General features: G+C 31.4%; 1 protein-coding gene and 1 long non-coding RNA gene across 4 annotated transcripts; both read left to right on the top strand.

Annotated features, from left to right (window-relative positions):
• The first annotated feature begins 4,290 nt into the window (after nucleotides 1-4,290).
• On the top strand, nucleotides 4,291-6,583 carry LOC118050620 (uncharacterized). The gene has a single exon (XM_035061012.2). It carries the CDS (start codon nucleotides 4,709-4,711, stop codon nucleotides 6,392-6,394), a length of 1,686 nt encoding a protein of 561 aa, XP_034916903.1. The 5' UTR covers nucleotides 4,291-4,708; the 3' UTR covers nucleotides 6,395-6,583.
• Nucleotides 6,584-8,845: 2,262 nt separating this feature from the next.
• LOC118050624 (uncharacterized) lies at nucleotides 8,846-12,443 on the top strand. Of its 3 annotated transcripts, XR_012168640.1 has the most exons (5): nucleotides 8,846-9,286; nucleotides 9,463-9,530; nucleotides 10,304-10,720; nucleotides 11,306-12,096; nucleotides 12,229-12,443. It is a non-coding gene; the product is annotated as an uncharacterized lncRNA (long non-coding RNA). The 3 variants fall into 3 exon arrangements; XR_012168641.1 differs by lacking the exon at nucleotides 8,846-9,286 and having other exon boundaries at nucleotides 9,389-9,530; nucleotides 11,306-12,064; XR_012168639.1 differs by lacking the exon at nucleotides 8,846-9,286 and having other exon boundaries at nucleotides 9,389-9,530.
• The last annotated feature ends 2,778 nt before the right edge of the window (nucleotides 12,444-15,221 follow it).

Genomic DNA, 15,221 nt, shown 5'->3' with positions numbered 1-15,221 from the left:
AACAAAACCAAGGGAGTTCTTGCAGTAGGCATTGATGTCATGTTACTTTGCACACAAAACTGTACCGTAATTTTGTAATATGGGAGAACAAATAACTGCTGCTTTTCCGAGTCCTAAAATTTCTAGCATGTCTCAATCGTTGTGCTGCTGAATGTAGCATGTTTATTGTACAATATCACACTTTAACAAAATAAAAATAAAAATAAAACAAAAATAAATATAAAAGGAAAAATAACGCGGATCTAACACCCATCCTATCATGTTATCGTTCGTGGGTCCAAAGCCAAAATCTCAAATATGGTTATACCCATTTCTCAACGATATAAAAATAACTTTTATTTTATAAACAAATACTGTTCGTCGACATGTCTCTTTTTCATAAAAGGACCGATGTCAAAAGTTTAAATATCAAATATGGATTATGTCCATATTTTTTTTTGGTAACTCCGACGTAATTCTCCTTTTTAGGGTTAAACGTCAATATTTTAGACAAGTTTCCTATTTCTAGGAACTGATGTCATTTTTAACGCGTCTCCTACGAATATTTTTTGTTTTGGTCGACACGTCTCTTTTTACAGAAAAGGACCGATGTCAAGGATTTATACCAAATAAGGGTTATGTCCATTATTTTCTCTTGGTAACTAAGACGTAAATCTCCTTTTTAGGGTTAAGTGTCAATATTTTAGACGAGTCTCCTATTTTTAGGGACTGATGTCATTTTTAACGTGTCTCCTATTTTTAGGGACCGACGTTAACTATTTTATAAAAAAATAAAAATTGCAAATAAGCTCAAAATATAATAGCATTCGAATCAAATATAAAAACACACGAGTAAGGGTAACCTTTCTTTTGAAAGGATGTTTTAAGGGTGGTGTCTACCTTCCCTTAGTCATAACTAACCCAGTACCTGAATCTCTGGACCAGTGTCTAATTTGGGATTTCTAGTTCCCTCAAATTACTAGATGGCGACTCCAATAAAATTTTCATTTCCCCAATAAAAATAAAAAAAAAAATCTTTTTGTTAAATAAACAAAAATGAGCGGAGCCGTCGCCCGACGTCGTGTATCGACACCTACCATAAAAAAAGACCAATCATGATTATTGTTTTTTGTCTATGTGACCTAGGAAAACATATCTCTCTTTGCTAGATAAAAAAAAATATCATGAATTTCAATTTTTACATACCAAATATTAAAATAAAAAAATAAAAACCAAAAAATAAAAAAACTATTTAAATAAATAATACTCTGTAAGGTGATCCATCATAAAAGCACATTCTCTATTTTATTAATTAATTAAATAGCTATGCCAAAGTGTGAATAATATATTAATTATACCAAACCTCTATGTACCTCTATTTAAATCAAGCTACATCACACTACTACTTTAGATTTCGGTTTGTTTGTTGTTATTGTTGAATTGCTATTTTGTTGTTTTTTGAATTTTTTTGTTTTAAAAATAATTTTTTAAAAATAAAAAAAATATTTTAATACGTTTTCAAATAAAAAATACTTTGAAACGCAATCTTTATTATACAAACTCTCAAACAAGCCCTAAGTTATACATGTGATGAATAATTATTTAGATTGATTTTTTTTTTCAATTTACAACTACACTTCATATAATTAACAATTTTGAAATGATTGATAATCATGTAGTTGGTTTTCAAATCAAAGACTTCTTTCTTAATTAAATTTTTTGAAGACAAATGAATATTTAGGATTTGAAATGTAATTAATTTTTTTAAAAAATTAATCACTAACCGCTTGCTATAAATATTATGCAGGTTATGAAGGACCCCCCAAGCTTAACAAATTAAAAAGTCTTAATTTAGGCTACAACGGACCAATAGACACGAAAGGTTACATGCCTCCATATATTCCTTTATATATATATTACTAGTTTTTTTTTTATAGGTGATTAGATGATTTTATTTTATTTTTTGTTTGTAATTGTAGAATATAGTCTCGAAACTACCAAGTTAATTGGAATTAAATAATCAATACCGATATTATAAATGAAAGTAATTAAAGTCCCTTTTAATAATTACTTCTAGCAACACACTTCCACAACTATCATCTATTTTCTAAAATATTTATTAGTACTTTATTATTAGAATAATAAGGATATGTATTTTTAATAGTACTTCTAAAATTTATTTGGTTTTGTTGTGCTTTTATATAAAACACCTAATTTAATTAATTATAAAAGAAGCAAGGAATTACATGATTATCTCGTAATCATCCTTTACATGTTTTGTTTTCTAGAATAGCATGCTTGCCTTTTCTAAAAACAAATTCTTTATCAATTATAATAATCTTTTACTCTATTTTTTTGCTTTATTAATATGAATAACTTATTTTCTTAAACTCAAATTTACTCAAACGATAGGAATAAATTAAGTTAATCTTGGACTCGTAGCATTTTTGTCAAGCTATTAGAAGAACTAAACATGTATATAAGAAAATTTATAGCAATTTTTTCCTTAGTTTTCTTGTTAAAATTTTATTAGTTTTCAATTTCAATCAAGGTTTATGTTATTTTATTTTTTTCAATTTGACCCTCATTATTTTCATTTGTGAAAGTTATTTTTCTTTTCAATTTAATACTCCAATTGAAAATTTTTGGTTGCCCTTTAAACTATTTTTTATTTTGATTTTCACCCTCATTCTTTTAATTACAATTTTTTTTTATTTTGATTCTTTTTTGTAATTGATTTTTTTCTCAATTTCTTCCTTTAGCTTCTGATTTCTCTAGGATCGAGCTTCGTGACTTTTTCATTTATAATGCTTCCAAACTAATGACCAGGTCAAAAGTTTTAAAGTTAATACGGTTCAATATTCTTTTTTCTTGCTTATTTTCTTTTTCAATTTTATCGTTCTATATTATTTTAAAAAAATATTTTTATTTTTATTTTAATCAATTTGTTTCTTATGTGTTTTTATTTCTATTATTTTTTTAATTGATTTTAATAAATAAATTCAGTAAATACAACTAGGTAAATATTTTATTTTATGAGATTAAATATCTTGATCTACATCTAACTTTTAATTTTTCAAGTTTTTCTTGTAGCTATTGGTAACAATTTTTTTCATTTATTTACATGGATGATTATCGATTTATTTAATTAGATACTTGAATAAGCGTTTTGATTTACATTTTGAATTTTTGATGTAAAAAAACACATTAAAATAGCTTGCATATCCAGTTTTCTTTTTAAAAAATATACGACTCGCAGTGAAATATAAGACAAATAGCTATATATATATGAGAAAGGGATGCAATTCTAAGTGTATTCAATGGGAAAGACATGAATTGTTTAATAGTCAATATATTTAAACCTAAAACCATATTTTGTATTAAATTTTTATGAATGCACAAGCCAATGTGAGGGTGTGGGGACATGCATATAAAATTATATGCAGAGAATTTAACTGTAATCGACGTTCAAACTAGTTTGAGGATATCTCTTACCATTAAACCAATCAAATAAAAGATTTAACATGTAAACTAGGTTTCTTTAGCCCTATGTATATACAAAAAGTAGAAAAAAAAAATAAAATATTCATGCCAAAGTTGAAAAAAAGAGAAAAATATGAGAAGAGGTTTTAAATAAATAGTTTGAATTTAGTTTATGTTATCACATAAACCAATTGAATTATTTAAAATTTATATTAGATATTTTTAGATAAAATGTAAAAATAATAAAATGAAGAAAATCATCTCTAACACTAGTTCAATCTTTATTAATAAGTCCTCCAAGTTGTTTAAAAGTTTATGATAATATAGGATTAGGATTATGTAATTTTTGAAACTTTATCATTTTGTTAATTATGTTTTTCTTTCTTAATAAAATTACAAAATCAATTGATACAATAGCATCTCTTCAGAGTAATAAGAATTTCATTCTAAATGCATCAAGAAAATTATACATATAATTTTATTACTTTTTTTTTTATTTTAGTTTTAGGGAAAAATCTCTTAAAACCAATTTCAAATTAATAAGAAAAATTTAAAATTTGATACTAAGCACCAATAAAAAATCTCTTAAAACCAATTTCAAATATAATCAAATCATTAAGAAATTGATTACATGTGAATAATTAAACAACCACATTATCTTACTACCTCAATGCAGAGCCATATAACTAGTTTAGTAATTGTTTCCTAGTCCTCGCATATAAGAAGAGCCTTCATTAATCCTATATTGCTTGCCCTATGTACGATCCTATAGTTTCCATTACATTATTATATGCTAAATTTCTTTTAACATGGATAATTTGCAGGCCTTTGTGAGTTAAAGCATCTCCAGGAACTAGATATCAGCTATAATAATCTCACTGGTTCTTTGCCTTCGTGTTTCTCGAATTTGACAAACCTTCAAGCTTTAGATATCTCTTCTAACCACTTCACGGGGAATATATCCTTGAGTCCCATTGGAAGTCTCACGTCTATTCAAGCTCTAAGACTTTCACACAATCACTTTCAAATCCCAATCTCACTTGGCCCATTTTTTAACCTTTCAAAACTCAAGCATTTGACTGGTAACCATAATGAGATATACGAGTTAACAGAGCTGGTACACAATTTGATTCCAAGGTTCCAGTTACAGTGGCTTTCTTTGGAATGTACCGGATCCGGCGGGACATTTCCGAAATCCCTGTACTATCAACATGACCTTCAATTTGTTGATCTCTCACACATCAAAATGACAGGAGAATTTCCAAGCTGGTTGTTACAAAACAACACAAAACTTGAAGAGCTTTATTTGGTCAACAATTCTCTTTCAGGATCTTTCCAATTAGCAAATCATTCCCTTGTGAGGCTGTCACGTTTGGATATCTCGAGAAATCACATCCATAATCAAATTCCCACCGAAATTGGAGCATGTTTCCCGAGGTTAGTGTTTTTGAACCTGTCCAGAAATGATTTTGATGGTAGCATTCCCTCTTCGATCAGCAATATGAGCCTCTTGGAAGTCTTAGATTTGTCCAACAATGGCTTGTCAGGCAACATACCCGAGCAGTTGGTGGAAAACTGTTTATCATTAGGTGTTCTCATGCTTTCAAATAATTATTTGAAAGGCCAGCTTTTCTGGAAAAATTTCAACTTAACATACTTGACCGAGCTGATATTAAGAGGGAATCAGTTAACCGGGATTCTTCCGAATAGCTTATCTAATTGTTCTGCATTGCAAGCATTGGATGTTAGTTTCAACAATTTATCTGGTAAGATACCGAGATGGATAGGGTATATGTCATCTCTTGAATATTTAGACCTTTCAGAGAACAATTTTTCTGGAAGTCTACCATCCAGCTTTTGTTCTTCAAGGACGATGACAGAAGTTTATTTATCTAAAAATAAACTAGAAGGATCACTAATTGGTGCGCTTGATGGTTGTTTGTCGCTGGAGAGATTAGATCTTAGCCATAATTCTTTTAAAGGTGGCATTCCCGAGTCAATTGGTTTTTTGTTAGAGTTGAACTTTCTTCTTTTAGGTTATAATAATCTAGAAGCTGAAATCCCAAGAAAGCTGTGCGAACTAAAGAAATTAAGATTGATTGATCTTTCTCATAATAATCTGTGTGGTCATATTCTTCCATGCCTACATCCTAAAAGCGAGAGGTATAGGGAACATGACAATGCTCCAGGTCCTTCTACTATGCCTTCAGCATTTGCTCCTATGCCCTTGGAAGATCCTTCTGTTAATAAATCTGTTGAGATTACAACAAAGAGTATATCGTATTTATTCAAGGGAATCATCCTCAATTTGATCTCTGGTATCGATCTCTCCTGCAACAATTTGACAGGAGAGATTCCTTTTGAGCTTGGAAACCTCAGCAACATTGAGTTGTTGAATCTATCCCATAACAGTTTAACAGGTCCCATACCACCTACATTTTCAAACCTGAAGGAAATTGAAACTCTGGATCTTTCCTACAACAACTTGAGTGGGAAAATTCCTCCCCAGCTTATCGACTTATACTCCCTATCTGCTTTCAGTGTAGCCCACAATAACTTATCTGGCAAAGTGCCAGAGATGGTTGCACAATTCTCAACATTCAACGAGTCTTGCTATGAGGGAAATCCGTTGCTTTGTGGACCACCACTCGCCAAAAATTGTACTGGAGGAATACCGCCATCACCACTGCCAAGGTCTCAGACTCATAAAAAAGAAGAAAATGGCGTTATTGATATGGAGGCTTTCTATGTGACATTTTCAGTGGCATACATCATGGTCCTGTTGGCAATAGGTGCAGTTCTCTACATAAACCCGCAATGGCGACAAGCATGGTTTTACTTTATTGGGGAGAGCATCAATAATTGCTATTACTTTCTTGTGGACAATTTATCAGTGCCAGCCAGGTTCAGACGATTTCAGCCTTGTGTCTAAAACGGTATTGGCTTAGTGTATATTTTGTTTAGTGTTTACATTTCAAGTCGTGATTGATCAATAAACCAGTCTTTATAATTGGTGTTAATATATATTCAAACACTCTGTGCCATCCTGCAAATAATGTTCTATTTTTTTCTTACCTTACTATCAAGTAAAGTTGCAATGAAGCAAATTATTTGTTTTTTATTATTCTTTCAAGACTAATTTCTCTACTAGGTATATAGTTGCACCTTTCTTTGAATTAGAGATTTGTTAAACTTTTGATGCGTTAAAGAGAAAATAGTATACCAAGACTCAGGGCATGGAAAAGACAACAATTATGCATTGAACTTTTATTGAGTATTTGCTTGAATATATATGCAGTGCTATGTTGACTTTAGTGTTACAGCTAATAAAATTACAATATGGTTTCTTTTATGAAAAAAATATGAAGGGTCATACTGGTGAGATATCATGAGAGTTGACTAGTTCTCTATATCTAGAGTTATAATTAATCAACAAAATAAATGTTATACATCCAATAAATATTTTCATAGTTTTAAAAATATGAAAAGTCATAGTTACGAGTTTGTGTGATTTGCTTCTTAAGATGAGGCTTAATATTGATATAAGTAGGCTCTCTATCAAGTGTTTTTTTTTTTGAAAACTTAATTGCAGTGTTGATTAATGTATTAAGTGTTAATATATGCTTTTTAATATGATGAGATAAAATTAAATTTTACTATCGAATGGGTGTATAGGTTTCATTGGAATGAATATCTAAGGCATTTACTAAAACTTTCTAGTTACATTTATATTCTGGAGTGTTACGTGGTTATTTTGATTTGAATGATGAATATCTGTATATTAAGATAATATTTGAAAGTTTGGTAATTTCTGTTTTTAAATGTTTTTCAAAAGTTTTTTTTTTAAAAAATATTAATTTGTTTTTTTTTCAATGATTTTGAAGTGCTAATATAAAAAATAACTAAAAAATATTATTTTAATATATTTTCAATAAAAAATACTTTTAAAAACTCTTGGCACCACAAAATACTAAACTAAAACTAAATTATATTTTGTGCAATGATCAAATATGTTAGAGGTTAGAGGTTAGAGTTTAGGGTTTAATGTATTTTAAAGGTAGTTTTTAAGGTTTAAGGTTTTTTAAGGGGTAAAAAGTTTAACTGTTTCTAGGGGTTTAAGGTTCAGATGCTAGAGTTTAGAGCTTAGTATATTTAGGGTTTAGAATTTTTTTTTAGGGGTTATGTTTTTAGGGTTTAGGGTATTGTAGGTTTAAGGGTTTTAATCGTTTATAGTTTAGGGTATTTTAAGGGTTATACTTTAAGTTTTAGGGTGTTTTAAGGGTTAGTAGGGTAAAAGTTTTTAGAATTTATAGTTTAGAATTTTTTTAGGATATAGGTTCTAGAATGTTTTAGGGTTTAGGGTTTTAAGATTTAGGGTATCGTGGTGGTTTAGGATTTTTTAGTGGTAGGATAGAATTCAAGGTATTTTAAGGGTTAAGGTTCAGGGATTAAGAGTTTTTTTAGGGGTTTTTTTAGTGGTAGGATAGAATTCAAGGTATTTCAAGGGTTAAGGTTTAGGGATTAAGAGTTTTTTTAGGGGTTGAGTATTTTAAGGGTTAAAGTTAGGGTTTGGCAAGTGATAGTTTTTTAAGGTTTAGGGTATTATAGATTTTGTGACAAGTGATCATAATTAATGTCTTCAAAATTAAATTTTGAGTTAAAAAAAAAAATTAATGGACGATGGGGGGCCTCAATTGTTCATAGCAATCAACAATTCCTTTTTTTACCAGTTGATTTTTAGGGGGGGAAAAGTTGGTTATAGGAAAAATTCAATTTTTATATACTATTATGAAAGACGCGGGTTTATGATATAACTTACAAAATTCTATAGTTAATAAACCTCAGATAAAATTAATATTTTTTTTGCCAGTCGATTTGTAGCTAAATAATATTCTTGCAAAATAGGTTTTTGAATTCAAATCCCATGCTAGAAACTCATCGGTAATATTCTTGTAAATATATGAAATATTAACCAAATTGGTTTCCATCCCTGGAGAAAAAAACTCAAAGCATGGGTCATATTTATATATGTGATGTAGATATTGGCAGAGGAACTTTATTCCGAAAATAAAGTGTGGTTAGGGTTCTTGTTTGTCTTTTGATTCTTATTGTAGTTGGTTCAGGTTTTGTCAAAAATCTCACAAGACAATTCATGATTTTTATTGAGTAGAAACTTTCCAGTTCAGGTTTTGTACTGATTATTAATTATTTCGTCGTTCACTGTACACTTGACACGAGTTAGCAGCTACCAAGGAAAAACTAAAGGGCGGGCTTAGCTGTCTGATCATAAGAAACTACCTCCATCTTTCTCGGTCAACAATAACATTCTTGATGCCGCTAAAATTCCATTTCCATCTTTCTCTACATTTATCTATTTCTTAATTCAGAAACCCTTTTCAGCTTTATCTGTTGTAAGAACAGAGAAATAAATTTTTTACTACTATGTTTTCTTGGGAATTCCTGAGGAAATCCTTAGAGTTGGCCCGTCGAGTGCTTGCCAATCAACGGACCAGTACAAGAGCATTGCTCAAACAATCAGAAGGGTCTAATCCATTACCAGTGGCAGCTTCTTTGTCAAGATCATCCTTTGGTGGGTCCATTAACGGTGACCGTAAGAGTGGAGATGCATTGCTGAAATTTTTATTATGATCAGTCGCTTCAGGAGTTGTGATTGTTGGCTCCAGCTTGAGCTTTAGCTACCGGTATCCTTCCTTGGTTGATAAGTGTTCGTTTGTTTCCTTCGCCGACAGTGCAGACGATGCAGCATGGGTGTCAAGTGATGATCTTCTTCCACACAAGAAAAAGAAAAGGTTCCTCCTTGGAGGTACCTCTGTAATTTTTTTCTTCACATACAATTTCGGTTTCTGAATTGAGTCATGCATTATATACCAGATTCTTTTTCTACAATAGTTTTTTTGCCAGCATATGAACAGATCATACAGACTTTTTCAATACCTGGTATTGGGTACTCCTTTGTATCATTTTTGTCGATTGTTCCAGATTCATACAGGAGAAGAGTTCTCTTTAATTATGAAAAGCGCATCAGGTTGCAAAGCCCTCCAGAGAAGGTACGCAAATCTTTCAGGAATGGAAATATTTTCTTTGTATTTATGCCAGCATTCAATCACACACATTATTGAAGACTCAATTCATTGCAGCAACATGTCTAACTTTAAGCAATGAGAAATCAAATAATGAACTTGAGTTGTTATTTGGTTTTCTGTCTGTTGAAACAAAGCTTTCTTCTTTTCTGATTTACCTATTCACTATGATTCCAAGTATGCACTTTTATTAATTGGCAACCCTACGGCTAAGCCTGGTATTGGCAAGGTCAATTCAAGCATGTCTTGGACATTAGATCTCAATCCTGCCTCTCCGGCAGTGGAAGCTAACTAGGCTTTCCAATGCAGAGCAATGGACTACTTCAAAACCATTTTTAAGACATTTATGTTTTACCAGATTGTCTGATCGGGGAAGCTTGAAACCTTTAAATGACTTACGAAAGGCTAATTCATCCACAAATGGAACCAAAGATTCAAATATTGTTAGGGGTTTGTATTAAAAATGTGCATCAAGACAACCTTGCTGTCCTTCAACAAGAGCACCCGAAAACTCAGAAGTGGCATGAAAGTCAGCTGTCAACTACCCACTATCTTCCAACTCCTTCTAGTTTTAATAGGATTGATCTTCCGGTACACTAAGTCCACTTTTCATTTTGTTTCCCCGATATTCTTTTATTTTTTATCTTCCTGGGTTTGGAATCCATTATCACACCTATGAGTACTAGTTATATGTTATGCATCTTTTTTTTTGTGTAATGTTTCATTTATTTTCCTTTCAGGTTTTTGAGTACTTCGCATCTTTTAAAACGCCTGATGGTGAACACCAGCAGACTTGATGCGAGCAGTTGTTCCTGTATTTCCTCCATCAGAGTCGAATCGCATAGAGAGGGATTTCTGAGAGGGGAAACAGTCCCTGGAGAATTGCATTGTGCACCTTCAAGATTTTCCATGCTTTTTGATACTAACAGTGATGGGCTTATTTCTTTTTCAGAGTAATAGTAATCGCATTAGAGATGGCCTTATGAATCTCTTCAACATCAATCATGTTGCATCACATATTCTGTTACAGAAACTTGTGTTCTTACTTGGTCCTTTCCATGTTCAACGTTTAGGTACATCTTCTTTGTCACCCTGCTCAGCGTTCCTGAATCAAGTTTTTCTGTTGCATTTAAGATGTTTGACCTCTACAATAATGAGTGAGTTGCTTGTAGTTTCAAGATCTATTTGCAGTTGCAGATGACCAGACCAAGAAGCTACTCACAGTAAAGACATCTAGTTCAGTAGAAATATGAACTGCCTTTCTCTTGAAGAAAAATTTTCATTTACTTGCTTTCTTCTGGATACACAGTCCACATTTTTCATAGTTCAGCTTCTGCAGAATATCAAAACAATTTTTATTAGACAATAATATAAATTATATCATGAAACCTTATCTAAAAGTTTAAGTTATTGGGTTGAATTGGTTATTTGACATGGTATCAGAGTTTTAATGACCAAGTAATCACGAGTTTGAATCTTACCATTTCTATTTATTTGACAAAAAATTAAGCACAAGGTAATGTAAGTCTGCGCAAGTTTCAAGCCTAAAAAGCTTTCACTTGAGGAGGTATGTTAGAAAATAATATAAACCATATCCTGAGACTTTACGTAAAAGTTTAAGCTATTGGGTTGAATTGGTTGTTTGATAATTTTGAAGTTCATTGATACTTATAGTCCAATTTGCTTCTTGATTCTCTTATTTTTTATTTGTGCTTATTTAAATGTTCGCGTGTCTATAACAGACAAATTGACAGAAGAATTTAAGAAAGTGATGGGTTTAATGAGAGCTCAAAACAGGCAAGGGGCAGGCCACAGAGATGGAAGGAGATTTGGGTTGAAAGTAGCGGAGCCTGTGTAGAATGGTGGCCTCTTAGAATACTTCTTTGGCAAAGATGGCAGGACCTGTCTACAACATGAAAGATTTGTCCAATTTTTGAGGGACTTGGATGATGAAGTATGTGTTTATATTTCTAACTTGTTATTGCAGTTTCTGTTGTAATCTGTGTTTATATTTCCAACTTTTTATTACAGTTTCTGTTGTAATCTCCCACGAAGGATTTCAAATTAACAGGATTTTTGTTGGGAAATGTCAGGAATGTCATAATATTGATTCGATAGCGGATAAGTTTCCTTTCGCAGTCTTATTGTGCTCTGATGAATCATCAATTCTTGATTCTGTTCATGATCATTGTCTCATTGTACTCGTATACAATTCACAAGAACTGAATCTGTTGAATTTTACAGATTTTACGGCTGGAATTATATCAGCTAAAGATTTTGCCTTGTCCTTGGTTGCATCAGCTGACATTAGACACATTAGCAAGCTACTCGATCGGGTAGATGAAGTAAGCAATGAACCACAGATAAGAGACATACGAATTACCTTCGAGGAGTTCAAAAACTTCGCAGAGCTACGTAGACAGTTGCAGTATTTATCTCTCGCCATTTTTAGCTATGGAAAAGTGCTAACGAAAAAAGATTTCCAGAGAGCTTCATCGCAGGTCAGTGACTAACCAACATCTAGTTATGACAGGTCAGTGACTAACCAACATCTAGTTGCCCGGTAGCAGATTGTTATTTTTTTTGTTTTTTTGTCTTCATGGGGTTGCACTAGAAGTATTCACTACTGAGATAGGTATTAAAGATTGTCAGGTTTCGTCTGCAGATTGAAGTGAAGGTATCATGGATAATCCAGAAAAAGCATGGCATTCTCCACTACATCCAACTCTGATCGATCGGAAACAAGCTCAGACTCCAATCCAACATGCATTTGCTCCTTCAAGTCACACCAAGTTGTCTCATTTAAGTTTTAGAGGTGAAATACTCCCTGGACATTTCCTCTCCTACTCAAGGTCATAACGGACAGTTCATCTCTGATATCACCACTTACGAACAGACAGAGGTGGAAACATGCGCACTATTATAAAGGAAAGATCAGAAGAAAAGAAAGCTCTGGTCTAGACTCTGATATCCTAACCTTTCTCAGAATGTCCTCATAATTTCCTTACATGGCCTTGGACTGATAATTAGCTCAACGAAACAGTTGTTTAGCTTGATCTGTAAATGCCATCCTCAATCTATATGTTCACTGCGCACTACACACTTTTCAAATGATAAAAAAAAAAAATTCACTTCAAACATTTATTTTATGCCTCATTCTTGTTCTCTTTCATAATATTTGCAGGTGAGAAACATCCGCAGTTTCTTGGAAAAAGCCTTGTGGATTCATCTTTCCTGGTAAACCAGCTGGTAGAATTTTTGATGTTCGAGAGTCTTGACAAATTATACAGTTGCATGTACGTAGGGGTCTAAAATCCCTCTTCAACAACTTCGTTGTTGTAGGATCAAACATTCAGTAGAACTCGTCTTGGTTGATTATTCATCATTCTTATGAATGAAACGTATTCTTGATTCTTCAGAGAAAGTTCATCTGAAACACTCATCATGCACTGTCTAAATATCCGCAAGAAATATTTTCGTTATGTGCTTCAAGGGACTTGCATGGTGCTCAATTGTCTATGGAGCTAGAAACAAAGAAACATCAAAGTTCATAGTGGGACTGGTGCATCCGGAATCTCTGCCAAGGTCCGGGTCATGATTCAAATGGTTAGATGTACGCTTGATAATTTCAGATTTCCAATATTTTTAGTAATCATGATCAAATCTAAGGAATTGAAATTTTAGATTTGATTTTTATTTTCCCGTAGAGTATCCATGACAAAAGCTCAACAGCCAGAGTTCGTATTTCCTTAATTTCTTATGAACAAATCAAGCATGCAGTAGATCTTGCTCTTGTCTTTTCTCAAGATTATCCAAAATGTTGGTGCTTAAATCATCCCAATTGCTATCCTTGATTGGTCCAGCGTAATGATTTTTGTTAGGAAATCTGGTTTTCCATTTACCATAATCATGTTCGGGGACAGTACTTCACATTGCTAATTAAATTCACTTTACATATAATTCAAGAATTAAACTAATGGAAATCCATCTTTCTTGTAGCTAAGGAACTCAATCAACAAAATTAGCATTCAAATTCAATTGTTAAAGTTGTAAGATGTGAATGTTCATCACACTAATTGGAACATTTCGATCTATTTCAAAAACTAACCACACGAGACGATTAATGCATGTAATTTTTTTTTTCCCACTTATAACTTGTTTTCTTTCAGCTTTAAAGTCAAATAACAAAAGGGTGCTTAAATGTTAATTTTTTAAATATAGTAAAGATGTGATATAGTGTAACTAGAAATTATATAAAAGTGAATTTTTTCTTACATCTTAAAATTATTTTGAAAATGTTTTGTCATTTACAAAAATTTTATATAGAATTATATCTTTAGAATAGGATCAAATATTTGAAGTTATTAGCCAATTACTCTATGCTGCGGATATGTATTGTGAACATATTTTTTGATATCATGAAAAAAATTAATTCCAGTGAGAACAAGTTATAAGAAGTACCAGAGATCAAAATAAAAAATTATGTGACAATCAATTAGAGATCCTAGCTAGAGAGAAAAATATACGCGAGATTAAAGAAATAGAAAAACAAAGACAAAAGCAAGAAAAAAGCTTCCATAGAAGAAATAAAAATCCAGAGAGAAAAGCAAAATCTAAAAAAAAAAGGTACAAAAAGACTTAAAAAAACATAAAAGAAAAGAAAAGTAAATATGAGAGAAAAGCACACCATGCACTGCCGCTGTTTTTGGTGTTTTTTCCTATTTTCTTTCAATCCTAAATTATTGCATTAAATTTGATGACCCTTTTATAATAAATATAATAGTTTAGGGGAAAAAATAGAATGAATTTTGTTTTTTCTATTATATAATCAACTCTTTATACAAAACTCTGAATATTAATTAGAATTTCTATTTACCTCAACTAGATGACTAGTTTTTTATCTATTTTTTTTTATTTGATGCCTGTTTATTTTTACAATTTAAAAGTGTTTTTAAAAATAATAGAAAAATCAATCGTAAATAAAAACCCGATTTTTTCATTAAAATATACCACGAAATAAACAAAGGCGAAGGCAAGAGTGGAAGCAACATCTATATGTTCACTACCGTACTACACACTCTTCAAATGATAAAAAAAATTCACTTCAAACAATTCTTCTTCTCTTTCGTGATATTTGCAGGTGAGAAACCTCCACAATTTCTTGGAAAAAGCCTTGTGGATTCATCTAAAGTCAATATTTCTAAAGTGAGGACTAGGAGTCTAGGTCTCCCACTCACACTCATTATTCTACTATTGATGATCCCTTTATCATGAATTATATAATCCATTAAATCTATTTTAGAACATGACCAAGAAACAAGCCAATTCCTAATTTTCCATAACCAACTTTTTAGATCTAATGCCTATATTTCTATAGTGAGGACCAGGTCTCACACGCCAGGCTTTATTTTAAATAATTATCTTACTATTAATGACCATTTTATCATGAATATAATAGTTTAGGAAAAAAAAATTAAAGCTTAGGATGATTGAGAATTCAAACATTAAATTTGATAGGAAGCATGGAATAAATATTATTTTTTCTATTATATAATCAAATTTTTATATAAAATTCCGAATACTAATTAAAATTTCTAGCTATAATAACTAGATAACTAGTTTTTATTTATTTTTATAATTAGTATCCATTTATTCTTG

Source organism: Populus alba, chromosome 18 (assembly GCF_005239225.2).
Source record: "Populus alba chromosome 18, ASM523922v2, whole genome shotgun sequence".
In the NCBI taxonomy this organism is placed as follows: domain Eukaryota; kingdom Viridiplantae; phylum Streptophyta; class Magnoliopsida; order Malpighiales; family Salicaceae; genus Populus; species Populus alba.
The sequence above is the reverse complement of the archived record's forward strand: the minus strand, read 5'-3'. Positions and strand labels throughout refer to the sequence as shown.